The 23,579-nt window shown below is 50.5% G+C and overlaps 1 protein-coding gene across 2 annotated transcripts; it reads right to left on the reverse strand.

The window, feature by feature from the left end:
• On the reverse strand, positions 1-23,543 carry IL10RB (interleukin 10 receptor subunit beta). Of its 2 annotated transcripts, none has more exons than XM_019800039.2 (7): positions 23,390-23,543; positions 21,371-21,494; positions 17,704-17,861; positions 15,375-15,541; positions 11,416-11,563; positions 6,330-6,484; positions 1-697 (listed from the first exon to the last, which is right to left on the reverse strand). In XM_019800039.2, the coding sequence occupies exons 2-7, from the start codon at positions 21,484-21,486 to the stop codon at positions 371-373; spliced, it is 1,071 nt and encodes a 356-aa protein (XP_019655598.1). In that variant the 5' UTR covers positions 21,487-21,494; positions 23,390-23,543; the 3' UTR covers positions 1-370. The 2 variants fall into 2 exon arrangements, with proteins under 2 accessions (XP_019655598.1, XP_011223726.2); XM_011225424.3 differs by lacking the exon at positions 23,390-23,543 and adding an exon at positions 22,722-22,892.
• Positions 23,544-23,579: the final 36 nt, after the last annotated feature.

The raw sequence follows: 23,579 nt of genomic DNA on the forward strand, positions 1-23,579 counted from the left end.
TTATTAAATAGAGAATAAAACTTTATTAGAGCACCAGCACTATATAAAACGTATACAGGTAGCAAAATAAATCCAGTCCAAGTATCCCTGAGAATCCAGAAAGATCGCTGACCACTTTTGACTTGAGGCTGTTTTTTGGATCTGTCTATTGGCCGTCTGGTTGGATTTTACAGCATCTCAGTTTTTATTCCTCATTTTAAGTGTTTTTGTTTCTTCTAATTAAAACTTGTTCCTTATATTAGTGAGCAGAAGAGGCTGAAAAGTAGACTCCCAAGTGATCAACAATATATATATAATTTAAATCATTGAGGCCTTTATAAAGCAGCACATACCCACCGTGGAGTGTGTTTGCCAAGCGAGCCTTTAAAACCTAGCTCTTTGGTTGTTGAGATGTTGTCCTGGAATCTGAGAGTTCTAGATGTGGGGTTTGCTCAGGTGGCTTCCCACTCTGATGACCCTCAGAGGTAGGCGAGAGAAGGAGGGGGGTGCTGTACCCCACTGAGTATGCTCCCTCCTCGGGGACCAGCTCGGAGGACCCCTGCCCAGACGGGGCCCTGGGGGTGCAGGCATCACCAGGATTCTGCCGGCTGCTTTCGGAGACTTGTGTAACGACACTAAGTTTGTCAAAGACTTCATTCTCATCGGAGGGCGGGAAGGAGAAGAGCAGAAGTGTACTGTGATGAGGGCGGCCCAAAAACTGTGGGAGACAGAGAGAGAGAAAAAAAGAAAGTTAATGATCAAAATGTTCCCATTGCTTTTTCGGGGCTTACACAGATTTTATACAGACCTCCTGGCTGGGGAAGGCTGGTTTAAAGCATGTGACAATCACAGCACCAGAGTTCCTCAAAAAGTTAAAAACAGAATGACCGCACAATGCAGCAATTTCACTTCTGAATATACACCCGGAAGAACTGAGAAGCAGGGTCTCAGAAGAAATATTTGTACACCCATGGTCACGGCAGTATTGTTCACAACAGCCAGAAGGTCGGAGCAACGCAAGTGTCCATCAGCACTGGAATGGATAAATCAAATGGGGTCTATCTGTTCAATGGAAAATTCTTCAGCCTTAAAAAGGAATGAATTTTTTTTTTAAAGATTTTATTTATTTATTTGACAGAGAGAGAGAGACAGCCAGCGAGAGAGGGAACACAGGCAGGGGGAGTGGGAGAGGGAGAAGCAGGCTCCCAGTGGAGAAGCCCGATGTGGGGCTCGATCCCAGGACTCTGGGATCACGCCCTGCGCTGAAGGCAGACGCTTAACGACTGAGCCACCCAGGCGCCCCTAAAAAGGAATGAATTTCTGACACCTGCTACGACGTGGGTGAAGTTTGAGGACGTGATGCTGAGTGGAATAAGCCAGACCTGAAAGGACGAATGTTGTATGACTCCACTTGATGTGAGGTCCCTAGCGGAGTCAAATTCACAGACAGCAAGTAGGATGGGAGGCCAGGGGATGCAGAGGGCCAAATGGGGACAGATTCCGTTTGGCATGATGAAAAAGTTCCGGCGATGGATGGCGATGCTGGTTACCCACCAACGTGTCCCAGAGTGAATGCACTTAATACCACTGAACGACGCAGTTAAAAATGGTCAAGATGGCAAATTTTACATTCTGTATGTTTTACCACAATTTCCAAAAATGCGACAGCAAACCTGCACCTCCTACCACCGTCTGACAGTGCGATCAGGTCCCCCTCTGACGGTTCTCTTAAACTGGGAGGGAGATTTTTTAGACCAATCCCCATGTTGGGGCACTAACCTCGCCCGAGCGTCGCCTCCTCTAAGGGGCAGCACGTCGCAGGCGTGGGATGAATGTGTCTTGGAATAAGAAGCAGAGCAGAATCTCTCGCCACCGCTGTGGGGCCCTCTTTGGGGCCTGCCAGGACCCGATGTGTCCCCACTTTCAGCCCTCAGCCCTGCACTGCCTGCCCAATCGGTAGCCATGGGTCACGTGTGGCTTACTCACCACCTCAAACGTGGCTAGTTGGAAACAACCTGTGCAGTGAGAAATACCAGATTTCGAAGGCTTTGGTAGGAAAAAAGAACATCACTATTAAAAAAATTAAAAAGAATACTCATTACATGTTGAAATGATTATTTTGTGTATACTGGCTTATAAAATATATATTGTAAATGTTAATTTCATCTGCCCTCTTTTACTTAAAAAAAAAAAAACGTGGCTACTAGCTGATTTAAAACCCACGTGGCTTGTGCTATGTTTCTGTCTAGTGCATTTTATGGAAATGGCCTCGTTGGTTTGTCTCTCCCCAGGGACGGGGCTGGGTCTGGGTGGGAACCTGAGTCTACCCATTTGGGTCTCTGCCGCTCTTTGAACCATGAAAGACACCCAGGTGTGTTTCCTGAAACATCTGCTGACTTCATGTTTGCCATTTTCCCTCCTCGTAGGTGCACCCGTGTTCTTGACGTTCAGGATGAGGTGGACACGGTCTCCGAGCTCTGCAGCTTTCCCTCTCCCCTCCACTGTTGACTCATAGCTTCACCCCTGACAATCCGCTTAATGTCATCTCCACACTCAGCCCTTTGATGAGACATAAGTTAAGCTGCTGGCAGCAGCACTGCCCCTGGTGTGGACCTGTCAGGATTTCCACCTCCCACCCCCTGGGTCTCCGCCAGCTGATGGAAGGGAGGGGAGGGGCAAGAAGAATTATGTCCAGATCTCTGCTGCGCAAAGGAGGACACTGAGGGCAGGAGGAACCTCCCCAAACCCTCGGGTCCAGTGGATTCGTAAGAATGGACTAGAGCCATTCTTGATTCTCCAGGGAAAGGGGACAGGAAAGAAGAACTTTCCAGCAAGGATCAGGCTGGTCTCTGGGTGGGACACACACAGAAACTCAATATATCCTATTGGGTAAAACTCCTTATGGCTTCAACTCAAAGTCTCCATCCCCAGTAAGTCTCCCAGAACTCGGAATTATTCTTGGGCCATGGTTAGCGGACCTTTACTTCATGCACGGCTGGAGAATTTCATGATGCAATGATCCCAGTCTGCATAGTTTCCTGGCACGTCCTTGCTCCTCCCCTTTCCCCCCCTTCTCCAGGAGCCCCCTCACCCCCACATTTCTCAGATGAATCACAGGGCCTCGCTCTGCAGGCAGGTCTGCGAAGTCTTCTAGCCTCAGAGGGGGGCTCATTCCAACAGCCCCTTTGCTACGCCCATCTCTGGCTTTGACTTGCCTGGAAGCACGTAGTCCCATCTGTCCTTTCCTGTCTGATAGTCTCCGTGATGGCGAGCCAGAAGCAGAAATAGCAGGTGAATAGTTCTGCCTCCTGCTGGGTCTCCACTTACAAAACACTTTCTATGCTGAACAATGGGCCTGCCCCTCTTTGCTCTTCCTGCCTCTCAAGAGCTCACAGAGGCCTGCCTTTTGGCTCATTCTGGTGGTCTTGGTTAACACCTTTGTTAAAAGGTTCTAGCCGCTCGGAAACACTTGCCTGGGGTCATGTGTCTCCCTTTCCACCCGCTGGGGTTGCTGTGCGGCCCAGACCAGGCCTCTCCGCTGAGGGGCTTGTGCCGTAGCCTCTGGCAACACTGGCACTGGCCTGGTTTGCAGCAAAGCAGTCCCAGAAACTGTGCTATATAGAAGGAAGGGGCCTCGGCCACGAGGCTGTGGCCTTCCCAGGGTGGTCTGTAGCCGCTGACTGGGTGGTTTGGGGACGAGGCCTGACATCAGCTATCATGACAATGTGGTAGCAGGACCAGAAGGGAAAGAAGCGGCCAGGCCTTGGTGGGCACACGCACTTCAGAGTACGGGACACTAACTGAGTGAACAATCAGGGACCTGCCGTATCGCGACGTTTCAGCGGTCCCGTGGAGTAGGGCGTGTTGGACATCCTCTCCAAAGTAAAGGACCAATGATCATATCTCACCCCTCCCACCGCACTAAGAACTAGGATGATGCTAGGTGGGCCTCGGGGGGGTCTGGAAGCAGCACGTTCTGCCCTGGGAAGACAATTTATAGAGTGACACAGGACAGCTGCTGAGGGCAGGAGAGGGCCCCGCAGAAGGTACGGGCCATGGGGCAGGGTGTCCTAGCCACATCTTGTGGCAGGTTGGTGCAGGGCTACGAAGGCCCAGCACGATCTGCCAATGATGACACGTCAATTGAACGTGAACCGGCTGTGTGACGCAGCGGGTCCCTGAAGGGTCTGTGGTGGGAAAAGATGCTGGCTGGAGTGTCTGGCAAATCCTAAAAGGAGAATCACAGTGCAGGTCACTACAGTTTTGGGGCCAGGCTAGGCCATCATGCAGCACAGAATTATACCCACTCTGAAAACCAGCTCCTAGATGTTATAGGGAGCTGGTAGAGACAGGGCCTGTGGGTCCAGGACACTGGGAGATGATGCCCCCCAGAAGTGACCAACCACCAAAAGGCCGGTCAGACCCACCAGGTCCTACAGTGAGGTCAGAGGATGTATATGAATGGGGCCCAGCCTTTCATACCATCCACCCCCCCCCCACACCAGCACGTTTGCCTTTGTTCACAGCATGACCACGGGGGGGCCAGCTGAGCAAGCAGGAAGAGGTCAAACACGGTTCACAGGGCGGCTGGCGCGGCACGCAGGCACAAACCCAAAATGGCCTCTGGTAGCACTAGTGGCTGAACCAGGGCCCCTAAGTGGCAGTGGCGAGGAGGAAGCCCTCCGCTGGGCAGAGCTTTGGGCCATGCATCGGGTCATCCTCTTGTGTTGTAAGAAACGTGGCCCAAGACTGGGCTCCTCGTGGACTCACAGGCAGAGGTTAATGGCGAGGCTGGTGGTCAGGGACCCAGAGGAAGGGACACTGGAGGTCAGGGATGAGGAAGTCTGCGGGAGAGGCACGTGTGTGGACCCAGGGCAGCGGCTCCAAGTGTCTCGGCATCACTTATGGACTCTGAGACCGCCACGGGGCCCCGGGCCAGTCAGACCTCAGCGGTGCCGACCAAGGCCCTAGGACAGGGACGGCAAATCATTCCTCAAACCAGCGTCAACTCCAGTCGAGGGGCTCCTCGGCCGCTCCCAGCGTCGCCACCTCAGAATGGGACCTTATTTGGAGACGGTGTCTTTACAGAGGTAACTGAGGTAAAATGACTCCTTCGGGTGGGCCTCGAATCCAATATGGCTGGTGTCCTTGGAAGAGGAGGAAGTGTGCACACAGACACACACGCGAAGGACACCACGTGAAAACGAAAGCAGGGATTGGGGTGACATGCCTGCAAGCCCAGGGACGCCAGAGAGTGCCAGCAACTACCAGAAGCATCCTCAACGCCTAGAATACACGGGTCCAGGAACCACGGGGTAGGCAGACACAGGAGCGGCCCCGCTTACCATCGCTCCCAGCGACCCGCTCGGGGAATGTCGGACTCCCTGCGCACACAGTTTTAGGCTCTGTGAGTCTAGAGCAGGCTCAGCAAACTACGGGGAGCCCAGGAATCCAGCGCGGTTTTCAGAGCTTTGAGTGATTACATTTAAGTGGTTGGATGAGTGCCTATATAGTATCTTGATTTTGCCTCTCAGCCTTACAAGGCCTAACATATCTGTGCTATCTGGCCGCTCAGGGCAAGTTTGCTGACCGCTGGTCTAGAGGGTTCTCAGAGGGACAGCCTTTCTACCGGCCGCACAGCAGCAGTCCTGGTAAACTTTAAATTATGGCCTCCCCCTCTTCGTGTCAAGAGCCTAGCTGGCAAGGAAAGGAGTCTTCGGGTGTCTCCGGGTCTCCCCTGCACAATTCTGACGGCGCGCAGATAACGCAGGGCAGCCCAGGCCTCTGGTGCCAGTGACTGAAGACTCCAGACTTCTCCGAGCGGAGGGCCTGGGTCACCCAATCAGATGGGCAGCGGCTAGTCACGGGCGAGGGAGAGCGGCCTGCAGGGCGCCAGGAGAGCCGCGAGACCACGGGGGTCACTTGTGTACCGGAGGCCAGCTGTGGCGGAGGGGCTGGGGCTCTTAACCTTGCTCTTGTCCCTTTCCCCAGGGAGAGGGCACAACGGCCGGCTTGGAGGCCCTGCTCCATTGGGTCGCTGTGGTATCAGGGGTGCGCGGGAGTGGAGGCTGAGGTGGGCCCCCCCAGATCTCCTTCAGGAAGGAGGCCATCGCGGCCCCAGCTGAGGGCCCCCCCGCGACTCGGGGCTTCAGGGGGAAGGTCGGAGAAGGAACGAAGTCCGGGTTAGAGGGAGGGCTTTGCCTCCTGAAGCTGGGCCCAGGGGACACGCGCACGCAGAAGGGTGTCACCCTCCAGGAAAGCCCCCCGTGTGACATCGGCTGGCCCTGACTTAAAAGGAGAAGCCCTTCCAGTCAGGGCTTGCTGGCGCACCCCGGCCAGCCCAGGCCTACCTCTTTCAGGTGCTGCGGCAGGCCGTTCCCGGGGGAGAAAGTGTCCTTGGTCTTCGTGTACAGACACCGCAGCAGGGCCAAGCAGCCGAGCAGCAGGAAGGCAGCGCACACTGACGCCGCCAGGACCACGGCGACAGTCCAGGATGGTGCCGTCTCTGCGGGGGACAGCGGGCTGCGTTAGGCTTGGGTCAAGCACACGCGGGGTCACCCCCACCTCCACACTCGGTCACCACGGCGATCCAGCGGGAATCCCCACAAACGGGGTCGCACGCTCATCGCGGGAGGGGTGAGGAGGAAACGTGGGTCACCCCCTCAAGGATCCAGGGGTTTCCGGCAAGTGCCCCTTCCCTATCTTTTTCCAGCTTTGGTTTCTGGCACGACTGCTGACATACACGATGAGAACGATAAGCAGGAACTCTGAGCAATGAGCAGTGCGCCTCCCCGTGCTGGAGAAGCCTCGAAGCAGGGAGTGGGACCCCAGGGCCCCAAGTACACACGCGCACTGCGGTGCTTTGTCCTGACAACACCATGCGAGCCCCCGGCACTCACACACCTGCCCGCACTCCGGTTGTGACTTCTAGTGGGGTAAGGCCACGCAGTTAGCACGACCCAGCACCTGCTGTGGGTTTCTGTCTGGAAACACTCAAGGCTGCCTAAAGAACTTATCCGTTTCTTCCGCCAAAACCTGGCCTTCCTTTCTTAGAGCCCTTGCTATCAAAAGCTTACGCCTGTGACTCCTTCCTCCGCCCCGTTGAGATGCACATGTATGTCCTAAAACCCAAGGCTGTCTCTCTCAAGGACCTGCAAGCCATTCCTCTGAATTGCAGTCTTCACGAAGGAGGGCCCCTGTCCCCCAGCCTCAGCCGGAAGGGGAAGCCAGACTTGAGAAACGCCAGTTGGCCGCAGACGCAGATGGCCGAACTGCACGGACGCTGACCCACCCTGTCACCTGCTATGCGATGTGTCGCTTTCCCGAATCTCTCTTCTCTGCCCCTCCCTCGTTCTTCCTTTAAAACGCCCAGGTAGCTCTTTCCCTCCTGTTAAGTCCTTACTGAATAAAATCTGTTTTTATTGCTCTAACACCCGGCTTTATCTCTGACCCGGGTTATTCGTGGTCTTGGCTCCCCTCATTCAGCACCAAGCTCCTTCTCCCATTGCCCGGGGCCACCCACCCTCCCAAAGCCCGGTGCCTGGCAACCCGCACCACCTCCTGATTAAACCCCAAAGCATCTGGTGCTGAGAAGGGACAAGTCAATGAACCCTGCCCTTTAAGAGCAAGTCCTTTTAGAAGGGAGTCATTTTATTTGCGGAGAAACAACACTTCCTTGCACAGGGCAGACCAAAGCACGCTGCATGGGCCCCCCCTCCCCCCGCACTGAGCAGCACGTGGCCCACAGACGTTCCTTAGATGTCTGAACCCATGTGGTGTTTGCAGGGGGAGCAGGGGTTGGGACGGGCCTGCCTCCCTCCCTCATCCCCTGTGTTTTCATTCATGCTGGCAGTGGTCTGGTCATCATCATCTTTCCGGCCTGTGCCCTCGCTGAGCTCAAGGGCCCTCCTCCCAGACCCCCTGTGAAGTCTCACTTCATTTGCTAGAATTGAGGAGTGCTGCCCTCCAGCCCAGATTTTCAGCACGTTCAACCCGAACGTGTCATTTCTTGGTGAACGCAGGGTCACGTGGCGAGCGAGTTGACAGAGTGGCCCCCTCCACCCAGTGAACACGGATTAAACCCTGCTGGCTGAGCCCCCAGGCCTGCCACTGTCAGTGACGCTGTGCTGAGCCCCTGGAGGGCAGCGCCTGGACCCCGTGACCCAGGCAGGAGGTGTCAGCATCATTTACTTAAGGATGCTTCATAGGCACACCTGGTCAATTCCGAGTATGCTTCTGTGACTCACCCCAAGACAGAAAGCGTCATTGTGTCACATGGGCTGGGAATTAGGGGAGGATCTAGGAGTTGAACCCTCTGCAGAAAGCTCTCTGACTTCCTTCAGTTCCACCTGACTGCACGGCCTGGCGGACTGCCTCTCCCTGTTCTCTGCCTGCGCTCACCTGCGGAAGGAGTCCGCGGGCAGCAAATTACAGGAAAGGTAACCTGCTCCGTCCCTGTTCATTTACTAGCCGAGCGACTGTGGGCAAGTGACTTCCTCTCTCTGAACCTTGATTTCCCAGTCTGTGAAAGGGGCAGATCCTTACAAGGCTCTCATGGAAAAACATGGGTTGTGAGGTTCAGATGAGATAGCTATGTTTATACAAACCTAAAATGATGTTTGACAAAAGCAGGTTTTCAATGGGTTATAATTTTCTTTTATAAAATGTTTGGATTCTGTCAGTTCCTGGGTGATCGTTTATAGTGACAAAATGTTTGAAATACTTCTCTCATAGGTCAAATTGTAGGTCTCACAGCATGTCTCGTGACATAAAGGTCTCAGGACATTTAGGAATCCCTCACAATGTGATTTTAAGAATGTCATTACTAATAAGCATAACATCTAACGTATTGAGGGCTCACGTTGTGCCAGGCACTGTTGAGTCCTCCTCCTACCTCTGCCTTGTGGTGCCACCATCTCGGGCTCCCTATTCTGCAGACGGGGTGGCTGAGGCACAGGGCAGTGCAGGACTTGTCCCAGGTGCCATGTTATGTTCATGGGGGAAGGACAGGACACCAGGTGATCCCAAAATATACTCGAGGTTTTGGGAAAGCAGGTAACAGGTGTTCAGAGAAAAGAAGGATGATTCCTTTTTAAAGATTTATTTACTTATTTGAGAGCGAGAGAGAGCATGCTAGAAGGGGGAGGGGCAGAAGGGGAGGGAGAGAGAAAGAATCTGAAGTCTCCAAGCTGAGCACAGAGCCTGACGTGGGGCTTGATCCCACGACTGCGAGATCATGACCTGAGCTGAAACCAAGAGCCGGACACCCAACCGACTGAGCCACCTAGGCGCCCCAAGAGAAGGATAATTCTAAGGCCAGGGATTTTAGTGACTCAAGCAGAATGGGGGCTCTCAAGGTACAGAATTCTCATTCGAGTAAAAATGTTTCAAGAGAGGAATAAAATGAGAAAAAAACCAGAAAAAGTCTGTAGAAATAACATGTGGCCTAGAAAACAACTTGCAGCACATGAAGGGAAGGCTTTTCGTTATTTAAAGGCACTGCAGAGAGGCTCAGCTAACTCACTCACAGGCAGGTCCCCTGGGGCACTGACCTCAGGCTCCCAGATGACGCGAGGCACCGAACTGGGGGCCACAGAAAAAGAGAACGACAGAGCCTTCCGTCCAGGGAGACAGCAGGACTTTCATTTTCTATGCGGCTCTGTAGCCCTGAGAAAACTTTGCTACGCCAACCGCAAAGCTCATGTGCCTGGGAGACAGGAGAGAATCCTGGGCTCAGGCAAACAGTTTGTGCGTTTACAAAACAGGGAAGCAATAACAGTAACAAGATTCAAGAAATTCCAGGCCAGTGACCTTGATGCTGACCTTCAGAAAAAATAACAAACATCCCAGAGTGGATAATTAAGTGGCTAATTACCAACACATAAAAAGGATAAGGATGATAACCGAAAACAACATTAAGGCACTGAGAAAAAAATGAGCTCCTAGTGGCCGCCTTTCCTTTTTTTGGACAGGGTGTTTAGTTGCTAAATATGGCGTATGATGGGCTGGTTTTTCCCAGGCTGTGTTCCTTGGAACACTACTCCTCAGGAAGGGTGTTGAAAGATCAGATATGCTCACAGTACTCACACACAAGGTGATTTTTCTGAGGGGGCCCCATCATTTCCGAGCACACCTGATTACGGGGCTCTTATTTTGAGAAATATTCGTAAATCGTCAGGAGCACAGCTGAGACAGCATTGCACTTGGCACTGGGTGTGTCCACTTTAGCTGGTATTTACCAGTGTTTTACGTTTACGTTTACAGTGACGTTGGGGACAAAAAAACAACACAGCTTATATAACAGTCCGCTCTCTTCCGACGGGTCAGTGAGCAGCAAGCCAGCAGTAAGCAGTCTCAAGGAGGGGCGTCCTGGAATGCACCGACAGGTTAAGCAACAAATGGGTCAAGATCTTAAAGCTCTTTGTGGCAAATGAGACAAAGCTACACTGGGTGAGAAACACGTTCAATGACAAAAAGCAACACTCGGGAGCTTGCTAAGCAGAAATGAGGAATCAATGAGATTGGAGCATGGCAATTATCCCTGAACTGCCCTGTGACACAGAGGACGAAAAGCTTTGTTCTCTCTGGAGGGAATTCATTATTGCTCTCCTCTGTATTTCTGCAGCCCCCAGATCAGTGCCTCGCTTCCAGGAGGGCCTCGGTCAATAAAAATGGCTGGGAGTGGACCTGCGTGTATTCCTCCTTCCATGGTCTGAGCTGGCCGAGCCTCCCAGCGATGTCTTTAAATAATAAAAGGCCTGTCGTTTGTGTGCAGACGTCCAGGCGGCAAGTCTGTGTCACCCCTGTGTCACCCCGTATGCAAATGCAGTGTGTCTGTATGCAAATGACCACAGTGTCCTGGCCAAGGGCCAAAGATACTCTTCCCCTCCTCTCTCTTGTCTTCCTTCCCTCCTCCCCTCCTTCCCTCTCTCTTTTTCTTAAGAAATAGGGAGCGCTGTGAGTGACTGTGCGGAGGTCTTGGAAGCTGAGACAAGTAGTCCTTGGGGGCGGGGACAGGGATCAAGGTCCCTAAGCTCTCCCTCCTGTGTTGGAGGGGAGTGGAGACAGGCAGGCCGGGGAGGGTAGGCTTCTGAGCAGTGTGGCAGGGCTCACCTTGCGGGGCTGAGAAGACTTGTCTCAGGAGGCCTGAGAGGTCAGAAGGAGCACAGCGCGAGGGGGCATGAGGTGGCTGAGGCTGATGAATGGAAAACGTGTCCATCCATCCCTTTGGTCTAAGAGGGAACGCGCTGGCGTGGAAGGGGGTCATCTCCTTCCAGCAGCAAGGTGATCGGTTGGAGCTGACCTGGCTTTTGCAGTTGGAGCCAGACGTGTTCATGTCTAAGGGACCTTCCAATGTGAACACTTGGTGGGCGTCTAGAAAGCAATCTGAAAGGCTCGGAGGAGCCAGAATCACAGAGCATGCGTGTCAAGACTCACCATCGTCGGCTGTCGGCTCGCACACGGGCTTGCTCCATTCCCCGGTTTTGTTCCGATCCAGAAGGAACCCTTGAACTTGAACACAGTACGTGGTCCACGGCTCAAGATCCCTGAGGACCTCAAAGTCATATTGACAGGTCATCGGCCACTAGGAACGAAGACAAAAAAAAAAACCAGGCCTCAGCCGTGAAGGGGACACCATCTTCTCTGCTCCCCTGCTTCCTTACCAGTTATGATCTTTACTTTGGGCTCAAAATAGGAAGCTGAAGGAAGCAGGTGTTCCTCCCAGTCCATCTCTGGGGACCCTGAGAGCATGTTACAGCACGGGGCAAGAACTGAGTGTTTCTGACAAACCACTGCGTTTCCTGAATCCTCTAGTTCAGACGCCATACAAACCCTCCTACTCCCTTTTTGAAAGGAATTAGGTTGTATGGTCTGAATTGTGTCCCCTCCTCCCCCCCAGTTCATCTGCTGAAGCCCTAACCCTCAGTATCTTGGAAAGTGGTTGTAGCTGGAGGTAATCATGTTAAAATGGGCTCATTAGGACGAGCCCTAGTCCAACATGACTGGTGTCCTTGGAAGAAGAGGAAATTTGGACGCGGACATGCACACGTCACGGAAAGATGAGGTGGAGACGGGGTTGTTGACTCTACAGGCAATCCGGGAGCTAGGAGAGAAGCATGGAACACATTCTTCCTCATGGCCCTCGGAAGACTATCGCTGCCGACCCCTGGATCTCAGGTTCCGAGCCTCCAGAACCTTGGGACAACACACTCCTGTTGGGTTTGCGGGGCTTTGGTAGAGCAGCCCCAGAACTGCGACACGGGTCCTTTAGAGTGAGAGTCTGTGTGATTTTCCTTCTAAGAGCTGGTTTCTGACCCTGGCGGCCCAGGGATCTCCTTAGAATTGCTCCTCTGAGTGAGCACCTGAAATGCCCTCGTCCGGCAGTGGCTGGCCTCCTTGACCCGGCTTCATGGGAGCGCAAGCCATCCTCACGGATGATATTTCCTGAGTTTGGGAAACCAAAACAGTTTCCGGTGAAGGAAAGGTAACTAGAAGAGTATATGCCATGCACATTTCCGTCATGGTTCTATTTCCTGATAGAAGGGTCCTATTTAAAATGCACTACGAGAGGGGCGCCTGGGTGGCTCAGTGGGTTAAGTGTCTGCCTTCAGCTCAGGTCACGGTCCCGGGGTCCTGGGATCAAGCCCCGCATCAAGCCCTGCATTGGGCTCCCTGCTCAGCAGGGGAGCCTGCTTCTCCCTCTCCCTAGGCTGCTTCCCCTGCTCCTGCTCAAATAAAGAAACAAAATCTTGAAAAAAAAATGTGTGAGGTGAATAGGAACTCCAATAGAAAGTGAGCACAAACTTTTCTTTTTTTTTTTACTTTAGTAATTGGTTATTTTTCTTTTGGGTCGGGTTTGTCGACAACTTGTCTTTATTCCTTTATTGCAGGAGAAAGCCAAGCTCATTGACGACGAGAATTGGATTATACCATTGACTACACATGAAGATTACGATATAACTTCCAATAATTAAAAATAATAAATCCTGGCTTGCTTTCCTAGAAATCCAATACCCCTAAAACCTTGCAATGTTAGTTTATCAGAGATTAAACTCAGGGCTGACCCACAGTGGCAGGCAGGGAAGGACAGACATGAAGGGCCCTCTCAAGTCCCCCTCTGATTGCTTTTTCTAGCCGACTTTTACACCCGGGCAGTTTCTGGCTTTCTCTGCTTACATTCTCCCATCAGGAAGAAACAGAATTTCCCGAAGCCTTTTATGCTATGAGTTTAAGAACCCAATATGGCAGCCTTTCAACACTGCCTTCTGGAAGGGAACTGTATTGTCTTATTCCTTGCAGGCCGCTATAACAGAACACCACAGAGCAGGCAGCTTCTAAACAACCAACATGTATTTCTCACGGTTCTCAAGGCTGAGGAGTCCAAGGCCAAGGCACCAGAAGATTTGGGGTCTGGGGAGGGCTGCTTCCTGATTCCGAGCCAGCTGTCTTCACGCTGTGTTCTCATCACAGGGCAGAAGGGCCTGCCGAGCGAAGTCCCTCTCTGGGCTCCCTTTTACAAGGCTGCTAATCCCAAGGCTCCCAGGGGCCCCACCTCCTAACACCTTCACATTGGGGATTAGTTTCCACATGTGAATCTGGTGGGGGCCACACACATTCAGTCTAGAACGTGTATAAACTGGTCCTGGTGATTTTGCAGACACGTGTGAGGGAGGACCTGGGGAGCAGGCAGCCTTTCCAACACATGGCGTGTCACACCAAAGGCTTCCACACAGCAGGCAGAAGCGACAGGACAGATGTGTCACCACATGCTTATCCTGTGGGCACATTCTAGATAAGAAGCTAAAGATAAACTGGGGGGTGAGTTTCATGCTTGGTGCAGGAGGCACTCAGGCGTGGAGGCCGTGGAAACGGATCCTAAAGAAAAGTCAGCTGCTAAGTCCTTGAGTGGGTCACTCCTGTCTTACCTTTGCATCCCAGAGCTCAGTGGGGAGGCCTGCATTTGGTAAGTGACTGTAAAACTCATCATTCTGCATTCCTTCCTAGGCTCACATCTCCTGGGGCCTTGACGATAAGCAAAATCATCTATTCTATGAAGAAGACTGATATCCTGCAGCATTTAATGGAGTATTTTCGGGAGAAAAAATGAGCTTGAGATTTCGAGGGCCTGTGTAGTATGTACATACACACTCAATTACATCGTTCCTAGGATAGCACACATGGGTGACCCTTTCCTCCCAAACTCTTGAGATGTAAGTGACAGAACCAACATTTTCTATAGAGGAGATAACACATATGTAAGCTAACTTATATAACATATATGTAAGTCAGTTTAGGACCACAAATGGCATTCAGCTTGGAAGCACTAAGTATAAGGAAAAACATGACCACAGATGAATGAAAATAGCCTTATTATGTCTACATAAGGGGAAGGAAAGCCCCATGTATCAACCACACACTTTGTTCACATAACAGGACAAGTTTATTTTTTTCATCATGTCATTAAACTCCCCCATATCCTATGAAGTAGGTTATCATCCCCACTTTATTAATAAAGTGAGGTTTTTTTTTTTGAAGATTTTATTTACTTATTTATTTATTTTAGAGAGAGAAAGAGAGTGCATGTGCACATGGGGGGAGGGGGAGAAGGGGGAGAGAGAGAATCTCAATCAGACTCTGCGCTGAGTGTGGAGCCCAATGTGGGGCTCAATCCCACGACCCTGAGATCACGACCTGAGCTGAAACCAAGAGTTGGACGCTTAACTGACGGAGCCCCCCAGGTGCGCCATGAAGTGGGTTATTATGCCCATCTTGTAGACACGAGGAAGCTGAGGTTGAGAATGTGACTAGAGTCACAGGGAGAGGAGCAACATTCTAACCAGGTCAGACTCCTGGCTCATGTTTTTAAAGGAACCGTCCCCTGAAGAGGATGGTGAGAGCAATGGCGAAAAGTGGGGTCTGACAGGTAAAATGTGACACTGTTCATCTAGCATCCAGGGGCGGGGCTGCGCTGATCATGGACTTGACTACTCCATGGTGTACCTGGGGAGTACCAGGGGTTCATACCATAACACAGCAGTCATGCAGTCTGTCACCTGACTCAGCTGACTGCAGCCTCCACCAGCTACCTTCTCCTGCAACTTCCCTTCAGGGACAGGAAGGCCTGCTCTCACTGTGCCACCTCCCTGGAAGTCTGCTCTACGCATTTCCCTTGGGGCCTGGGAAGCATGAGCCAAATACCAGGTGTCCCTCAGACTGGGAAGTTTCTGGCCTCAGGGGACCCGGCCTTAGATCCTCTGGACCATAAGGTGCTACCACCTTGCAAGACCCTGACTGGATGGCCTCTTAGCCTCCTTTCTCCATCGTCATGGCCTCAGACTAACACTGGCAAAGAAGGGGAGTCGGCATCTGAAATGCATATGATTTGCTGAGCTTACCTTTTCATCAGAACCATTTTTCCAATATTGCACATTATAAACCCATGAGTTATAAATATTCCTCATGGTCCATGTTTCAGGTTCATTCTCAATTTTAGGGGCTAAGAAACGCATATGTAAAGAATTAGCAAGTGCTTCTACTTGTATCCCAGGTGGTCCAATCATGGCTAAGAGGAAGAGAACAAAGCAAAATGACAGTCAAACTCACATTTAAAAAAATCAACATTTATCGTTCATAACTGTGCAGACCAACTGGTCGACTGAAGGACCCTGCTCTTTGATGTAAGCTTGCTACGACATGGACTGATGTGGTCAAGGAGGGTAGTTGGATTTTTTTTCTTTAAAAAAATCTGATAGCCTTTTGTTTTATTAATCAAGTGTAGTCCATTTATGTTTATTGTGATTTCTGATATATTTGTAATTATTCCAACTATATAATTTTGTGTTTTCTATAAAGATTTTGGGTTGAATTTTCTTTATTTCCTTTGCTGGGTTTGAAGCTACAGATGGTATTTCTACTACTTTTAGTGCCTAACATACATAATTAATCATACACACTGTCCAACAAAGGCTAAAGCTGTTTCTGCCCAAATGCTCTCTTACTGGATATTCACATGGCTAGCCCCTTAGCTTTGTTTAGGTCTTGGTTCAGATGTCACCTCCTCAGAGAGACTCTTTTACCACCCCATATAAACACATATCCCAAGACATCCTGCCCCAGAACTTGCTTTCTTTTTTCAAGAGCCACGGTCACATCTGTCATAAAATAGGTATCTACTTGTTTATCTGTCTTCCCCCCATTAGAGTATATGCTTCCTGAGGGCTGGGATTTTGTCTTGTTATTATAGCTTCTGCACTAATAATGTGCCTGGCGCATAGTAGTGCTTAATAATAATTGCACAATGAATAATAAACATCTCTGGGCGACTACGCTGTTTGAGTTATGTCCTGTTTTCTTCTCCGACTGCAGTTATTTATTTATTTTTTTGAAGCTGTTAATGGGCCTGCTTCCGGCATTTTACCTTGTCTTTATCTGCTGGTAGCTAAAAACCAGATAAGAAAATTTATTAGATATCTTTTCAAAGCAAGTATAAACAGATTCAATGGGACTTCTTGCAGCACTTTCCTGTCATATACACTTCAATAACTTAGCTGTTGCTAAGTGCATGAACACCGGCCTGCTCTGAATCCTTGCTGGGTCACTCCTTATCCGTATGAACTTTGGGCAAGCTGCTTATCTATTCTGTATTAATTTCTAAAGGGAATTTCCACAGATGGGCCCAACACAGGAATTGGAACCAGTCGGGACCTGGTAAGTCAGTTAGCAATTACAGGAGCAGAGACCTGTACTGTTTTGGAAACTTGACTACTGTTAAGCTGCTTGTATTTTTTTAATGTTGATTTTTCTTAGCTTTTCTAAAGATACCTTTAGAAAAGATAATATAACTTTGATAATTTCTACTCCAGCAATAAGAGTTTTGTTGTCCCAGCCTGGGACAGAATTGGGAAAGAGCAGAAGGGTATCCTAGCTGCGTTCCGCACCAGGGAAGGTGAAATTGTGGGAGCCGTGGGGGTCCAGAGCAGGGAGCAGTAAAAAGACCCCATCCCACACAGACACAATCCTTCCAACGCTTCCCTTGAGCTCCTCGGAAGGCTGCACTTGAGTCTTGTTCATGAGTTTGTTGTCACCCCTTATCCTCTTACTGTCTCAGTTCCTATCAGGTGATTTAATTAGTTTCCAACTCCTAATGTTTCAATTATGTTCACCTCATGACCTCTGGTGAGTCCCCAGGACCCCCCAGATCTAACCTGGGAACGTTCTTTTAGATGCTTACCAGTCAGCCCGACCCAACGCATCTGCCATAAGCCAAATTCATTCCTCTGTCCTTCGTTCTGGGCAGGCTGGCTGTCTGCATCTGGGCTTCCTGTCTCCACACCTGCCTCGAATAACCTGTATTCTTCTGCCTGTCATGTCACATTTCTTTCTGTCCTTACTCCAAACTGACTTCCTCCCAGGAAATGTACTACATTCATCCTTCCAGTTCTTCTCATTAACAACTCTGGCTTCAACTCATTTTTTACCCACAAGGCATTAACGTTAATAGATTTATATTTAATTGTTGTATTAATTTAGGACCATTCCTTCCTGTCTCTCCCACAGACTTCTGTCTGGCCATTACATTGCTTATTATAGTCCCTAAGCTCCTTGTGCCAGGCCACCCACTCTGTGGGTGCTCAAAGAATCCTCCCTGACCAGGCTACCCCATGGGGAGAGAAAACCTAGGCAAGATGACGGCATTACAATGAAATGGAAAACAAAGTGGCTTACTGTCATCCACAGGACAGAAGGTGATGTTTACCCAGTCTGAATGCTCATCTGCAAATTCGGCCCTGACTCTCAAGGTGTGATCACCATACTTGGAAAGACTTGAGAAATCACATTCCGTCAAGGCAGTGCTTGCGCATATATCTTGGAATTTCCTGTAACTGTAAAATCAGAAAAACAAAACCATGAAAGTTCTCACTTCAGTCTCTCTGGGGCTGACTGGTGCTTTATTAATCCCTACTACCAAAGGATAATGGAGGATAACGCGAGAAAAACAAACCGAATTCTTAATCATCACTTTTGGTGAACAGCACGCATCATTTACATGAGCATTTCCCAAACTGTGCTCCATGGGACTTCAGTGATTCTTGAGATATTATAAGTCGTTTCAAAAATAATCTGTCCCTGGGTGCCTGGGTGGCTCAGTCGGTTAAGCGTCTGCCTCCGGTTCGGGTCATGATCCCAGGGTCCTGGGATCGAGTCCTGCATTGGGCTCTCTGCTCAGTGGGGAGTCTGCTTCTCCCTCTCTCTCTCTAATAAATAAATAAATAAATAAATAAATAAATAAATAAATAAAATCTTTAAAAAAAAAATCCGTTCCATGGTCAAATGATTTGGGGCAGAAACTAGGTTAAACACGAAGAGGTGTGTGTCTTCATAACAGAACTCCCTCAGCGACTTTCACAGTTTAAGGAGCACGTGCCTCTTCAAAATGGGGTTGAGTCCTCAATATACTTGACCAAGAAAGCTTTCCTCCCTGATTATGGTATTTATGAAAGTAGAGGGACACAGTGTGTGAATACTGATATACACGGATTAGCCAAAATCGGTCTCTTACAAGAATTTCAAACAGCATCCTATAAATGACTATTACTCTGGAAAAACTATACAACGGTTCGTTCTTACACAGATTTGTTTTATACAATGTGTTTAAAACCGAGCTCGAACCCTGAAGGGAGGGTGGCAGAAGTGTGAAGTTGAAGAAGGAAAAGGATGTCCGCGAAGAAGGACAGGTGCGTGTGACTGCACCTGATGACCACCTGAGGGGTGTAATCAGCTCCACCTGACCCAGGAAACCCAGACTCCTGTCTGGCCAAAAGGGAGGCTTTTGTCTGACTGGTCCCTCAGTGTGCCTTCCTCTGATCTGGCTGCCCCTAGACGTGACAAAGAATGTGATGGTGATAAAAATAGTAACAGCCCACTTGTCAAGCACTTAGGTGTCAGGCAGGGCGGGAAGGGTTTTTATCTGTCTTGCCCCACTATGCTACAGTCTGCTCTTTTCACATCCTGTACCACAAACATTCACCAATCAGCTCTTCCTGGGCTGCCTAACATCCCACCGTTTGGAGACTCCAGCGGTCCCGGCATGAAGTGGGCTTTCCCACATGAGGCCACTTCCTTCATTTAAACTCACGTATCAACTGGCTGGAACACGGAATATTCCAGAAGCTGTTTTGCAATAACTCCTCTCTCACCAGCTCATTTTTATGGCATTTAAAAATATTTTTCTCCCCGTCATATAGTCATATAACCCAATCCCCATATTTACATCTCATTTTCAAAGACATTTCCATATTCAAATCACCATGTCATCTTCCGAAGTGCGCCTGCTCTGGCCACCCCTACCCCACGCACACCTAGAAGAGTGTGTGTTACCCAATCTCTCGAGCTGAATTCCAAACACATCTTTCACAAGAAGCCACTGGGAACTCGAACCTACAAGATGAACATCCCGACCAAATGCCTTTACTACAAGGACCCAGAATGGAACAACAAAGAATAAACTCGGGGTGGGGAGAGAGAGAGAGGGAGGTTAATTTTGCACAGCGAAGTCTCTAGAGCTGTCAAGACTGCAGAAACAGACATGAGATTATCAAACCTTATCAGTAGTAGAAAATACACAGCAGGGAAAAATGAGTGGCAGAATCATCTGTCCCCAATCCTTGAGAAAACTGACAGATTGGACTAAGGATTGCAGGTTAGACGAAAGTCCTGCCCCAACGTTAAAGCTGCCAACCTCGACAGCTAAAGGTGGTGATGTAAAAGATTACCTGCTCTTAGGAAATTCACCATGAAATATGAAGGGGCAAAGGGCATGATGTAAGACAGAGAAAGAGGGACAAAGGAAACGTGGCAAACCTTAAAAATTGGTGAATCTGGACATAAGCTATTTGGAAGTTCTTTGCACTGTACTTGAAACCTTAAAACATTGTTAACGGGGCATTACTTCGAACTAAAAAGTGCCTGAAAAAGTCAACAAAGACTATCTTATTCATCTTCCTATGTTTTCTCTGCCTCAGCAGGCCTGGGATATGTTTGTAAAAGAAATCTGGAGGAGGGGCACCTGGGTGGGTCAGTCGTTAAGCTTCTGCCTTTGGCTTAGGGCATGATCCCGGCGTTCTGGGATCGAGCCCCGCATCAGGCTCCTCTGCTGGGAGCCTGCTTCATCCTCTCCCACTCCCCCTGCTTGTGTTCCCTCTCTCACTGGCTGTCTCTCTCTGGCAAATAAATAAATAAAATCTTAAAAAAAAAAAAAAAGAAATCTGGAGAAGGAGTGTGGGATTAATGGGATCTGGGACCTCTGTTTCCTCCTGCTTCGTTGAAGGGACTATCTATCTTTGTATGATTCTGAGTCACACTGGGAGCAGGTGTGTTGGCTCATCACCCTTTGGCCTCCTGCTGCTGTTTGCACTTGGCATAAAGCTGCGTCACCTGCATCCAGCCTGCGGTGTATGATGGCAAGCTGCTGAGGGAGGGGAGGTAGGTACTGGGAAGTCAGAGCACCACGGAGATAATCACCTTGGTGACACTCACTGTTCCTTCATAAGCCTCTGCTGCTTTCCGAGGCTCGAGCTTTTCACAGCCAGTAGCTGGCTGTCTTACTTTCAATTTCAGGACACAGAGTAACTGAGCACCCACTATGCAATTCATCTGTACCCCACAGCACGGTGGTGTCGTTATAATCTGCTGGAGTGGATGGATGGGAGCATGGCAAGGGCCTTCATTTTTTTTTTTAACATTTTATTTATTTATTTGACAGAGAGAGAGACAGCCAGCCAGAGAGGGAACACAAGCAGGGGGAGTGGGAGAGGAAGAAGCAGGCTCCCAGCAGAGCAGGGAGCCCGATGCGGAGCTCGATCCCAGGACCCTGGGATCACGCCCTGAGCCGAAGGCAGATGCTTAACGACTGAGCCACCCAGGTGCCCCTGGCAAGGGCCTTCCTGTTTTGCATACCTCAGTTTTCCCAGCTGGCTCCCACTTGCAAATCATTGACTTCGAGCAATCCAGCTCTTACAAGTGGAGATGATCTCAGTGACATTTTTTTCTCTTAAGAAACATCAGTTATGACAAACCCAATATGCTTGTGTTGCAACAGGCTACCAGTATGGCCAATGACATCCACAGCCACATGATCAAATGTCTGTATCTACCAGTGGCCCTGCGGTTGTCAAACGATCAACCACCTCAATAAGAAAAAGTAAAAAAGACTTGATTTTCTCTTCAGAGAACAGAACTTTCACAAGAATTTCCTGGACAGAAAGAAAAAGGTCAGCAGGGAAGTTCCCTGTGGGCTATCATGGTCATGTGAGTGACAGCAGTCAGACCCTCTGCTGTGGTCTGGCCCAGTGACCAGCTCAGGACCTTCCTACCACGAGCACCCCAGACTCACCTTTGGTACTGAGCTGTGAAAGTCAGATTCCCTTTGGGAAAAGCAGGCAACTCCCACTGTAGAATGTTCTTGAAATTAACTGACTTCATTCTGACACTTTCAGGAGGTGGCACCATTCCTAATGCTGTAAAAATAAAAGGAAAAAGTTTACATCTTTGTGCCTCAAAAAAGCTGCACAAGTACATGACCATATCCAACACTCGGGTCTCCCCTCGGGCTCCATGTCTTCAAATGGGCATGTGGGTGAAGGAAAAAGAGACACACATTAGCTGTACTGAGGAGTCTGGACTTTATCTGAAGAACGGCCAGGGGGTTTGGGGGCTGGGGGTNTGGGGGCTGGGGGTGGGGCAGACAGCAAGAGGGGAGTGGGGACACATGGGGGTGACCAGGATTTGGGTGGTGGGAGAAAGGTGTGAGGGGGTGGGTAGCTGCATTTTAGATATATTTCCAGAGGTACAAACTCTGGACTTGCTGATATATTTGGTGTGGAGAAGTTAATATTCATTCCTGGCTTAAGCATCTGACGCCCTGACTGGGGTTGGGGGCAGGGACATCAACAGTCCCATTTTAGCTGCATTAGGTTTGAGATGTGGGAGAGATACGCACACAGGAATGTCCCAGAAACCTGGAGAAAGGATCCTGGCGCAGAAAGGAGTGATCTGGGCTAGAGGCAGAAATCATTTTTAAACTGTATAATAGAAAATATCAAATATACACCAAAGAAGGCAGAAGAGTATGATAAACCACCACCGGCCCATCACCTAAGGGTGCCAACAGAGATTCACACTTGAGTCACGGGCCTATAGCTGGTATTTAATGCCAGGGTTCTGCTGGTTTCCCCTACAGGGATAGCGTGAGGGGAGGGTGGAGGGCCCGGGCAAGAATTGAGCTATATAGAGATCTGGCAAAGGAAGGGGATCCTAGGTAGAAACAGCCTGAGAGGTAGACGGAAAACCGGGAGACTGTAGTATTCCAGAAGGCCGGGGAGGAGTTCATCAGAAAGGAAGGAGAGGTCCATCGTTGTCTGAACCCGGGCAGGAAATTAAGAGGAGGGCAGAAAAAGTTTCAGTGGATTTAGAACTCCGAAGGTACAGAGCTGTGTTGCTGAGGGGCAGAGCTCAGATGTCGGGGTGCTGAGGACTGAACGGGAGGCCCTGGTGGCCGGACCCGGCACATGATCACTTCCAGCGCGCCTATAGGGTCCGCTCAGGGGTCGCCCTGGGGCCATCGCTGCCGGCGTCATAGCTCGGCCTCCAGTTCCCAAGCGCACGTCGGGCCGCAGCGCGGCCGGGAGCTCCGGAGGCCCGCGGCACACCGACCGGCCGGCGCCCCCTCCCCGCGGACCCCTCACCTGACATCAGGAGGCAGCCGCCCAACCAGCTCCGCAGGCTCCGCGGCATGGCCGCGCCGGGAGCCGGGAAGACGCTTGGGGGGCCGCGGCAGCCGCCGGGCAAGCGCCCCCGTACCAGCGCCCCGAAGCGCCGGCGGGTCCTCCCCGCCCCGCGCGGTGGCAGCTTCCGGGTACTGGAGGGGCGGGGTAAGATGAGGCCCAGCCCCCTTCTTAGGCCCCTCCCCGGCCGGGGTCCCTCGCCGCGCTTTGCGCGGGGAGAGGACCGGCGGTGTCTTGGGGGCCTGGCTGGTTGGGCCCGGGAGGGTGGTGGGGAGATGAGGAGGGAGGGGACCTTGTTTCCCCCAACGGGTGGGTGGAAAACACCAGTAGTAAAACGGTTGCAAAACTGTACATACAGTGCCCGGATTGGGGAGACACGCCCCCAACATTAAAGGCATGCTTTTCCAAGTTAAATAAATACATTACAACAACCACCCAGACGTTCTATCTGGGGTTATGGGTGGTGGTGGTTTTTCTTGACACCATTCAGTTTTCTCCAAGTTTTCCCTATGATCCTCTCTCCTGTAAATAGGTTGATTTTAAAGCACTCCATTAGCGAAGACTGTTTGAAAGGGTCTTCTTTACCCCCTCCCGCTCACGGATAAACACCGCAAAACCAAGTCACTTACGGGGCAAAAACCTGTTATTCTCACGAGACTGCTTGAGAGACACTTAATTTCCTCTTTCAAAGCTTGGGCGGTGGTGAGGTTGGAAATTCCAGAGCAGGGTAAGTACAGGGTGATGTAAGGCGCTGCTTGACATCTGACCACCAGGAACACAACCCCAGAGGCTGGATGCTCCCTTGGCCCCTGCTGGCCA

This window comes from Ailuropoda melanoleuca, chromosome 1 (genome assembly GCF_002007445.2).
Source record: "Ailuropoda melanoleuca isolate Jingjing chromosome 1, ASM200744v2, whole genome shotgun sequence".
Taxonomy (NCBI): Eukaryota; Metazoa; Chordata; class Mammalia; order Carnivora; family Ursidae; genus Ailuropoda; species Ailuropoda melanoleuca.

Bases quoted from the DNA above. Each gene is read 5' to 3' on its own strand.
- IL10RB (XM_011225424.3), bottom strand. From the start codon at position 22,770: ATGCCGCGGAGCCTGCGGAGCTGGTTGGGCGGCTGCCTCCTGATGTCA. The intron at 17,862-21,370 runs GTGAGTCTGGGG...CTGATTTTACAG, and splicing joins TTCACAGCTCAGTACCAAAG to TTACAGGAAATTCCAAGATA. The intron at 6,485-11,415 runs GTGAGTCTTGAC...TGTCCCCCGCAG, and splicing joins CGAGCCGACAGCCGACGATG to AGACGGCACCATCCTGGACT.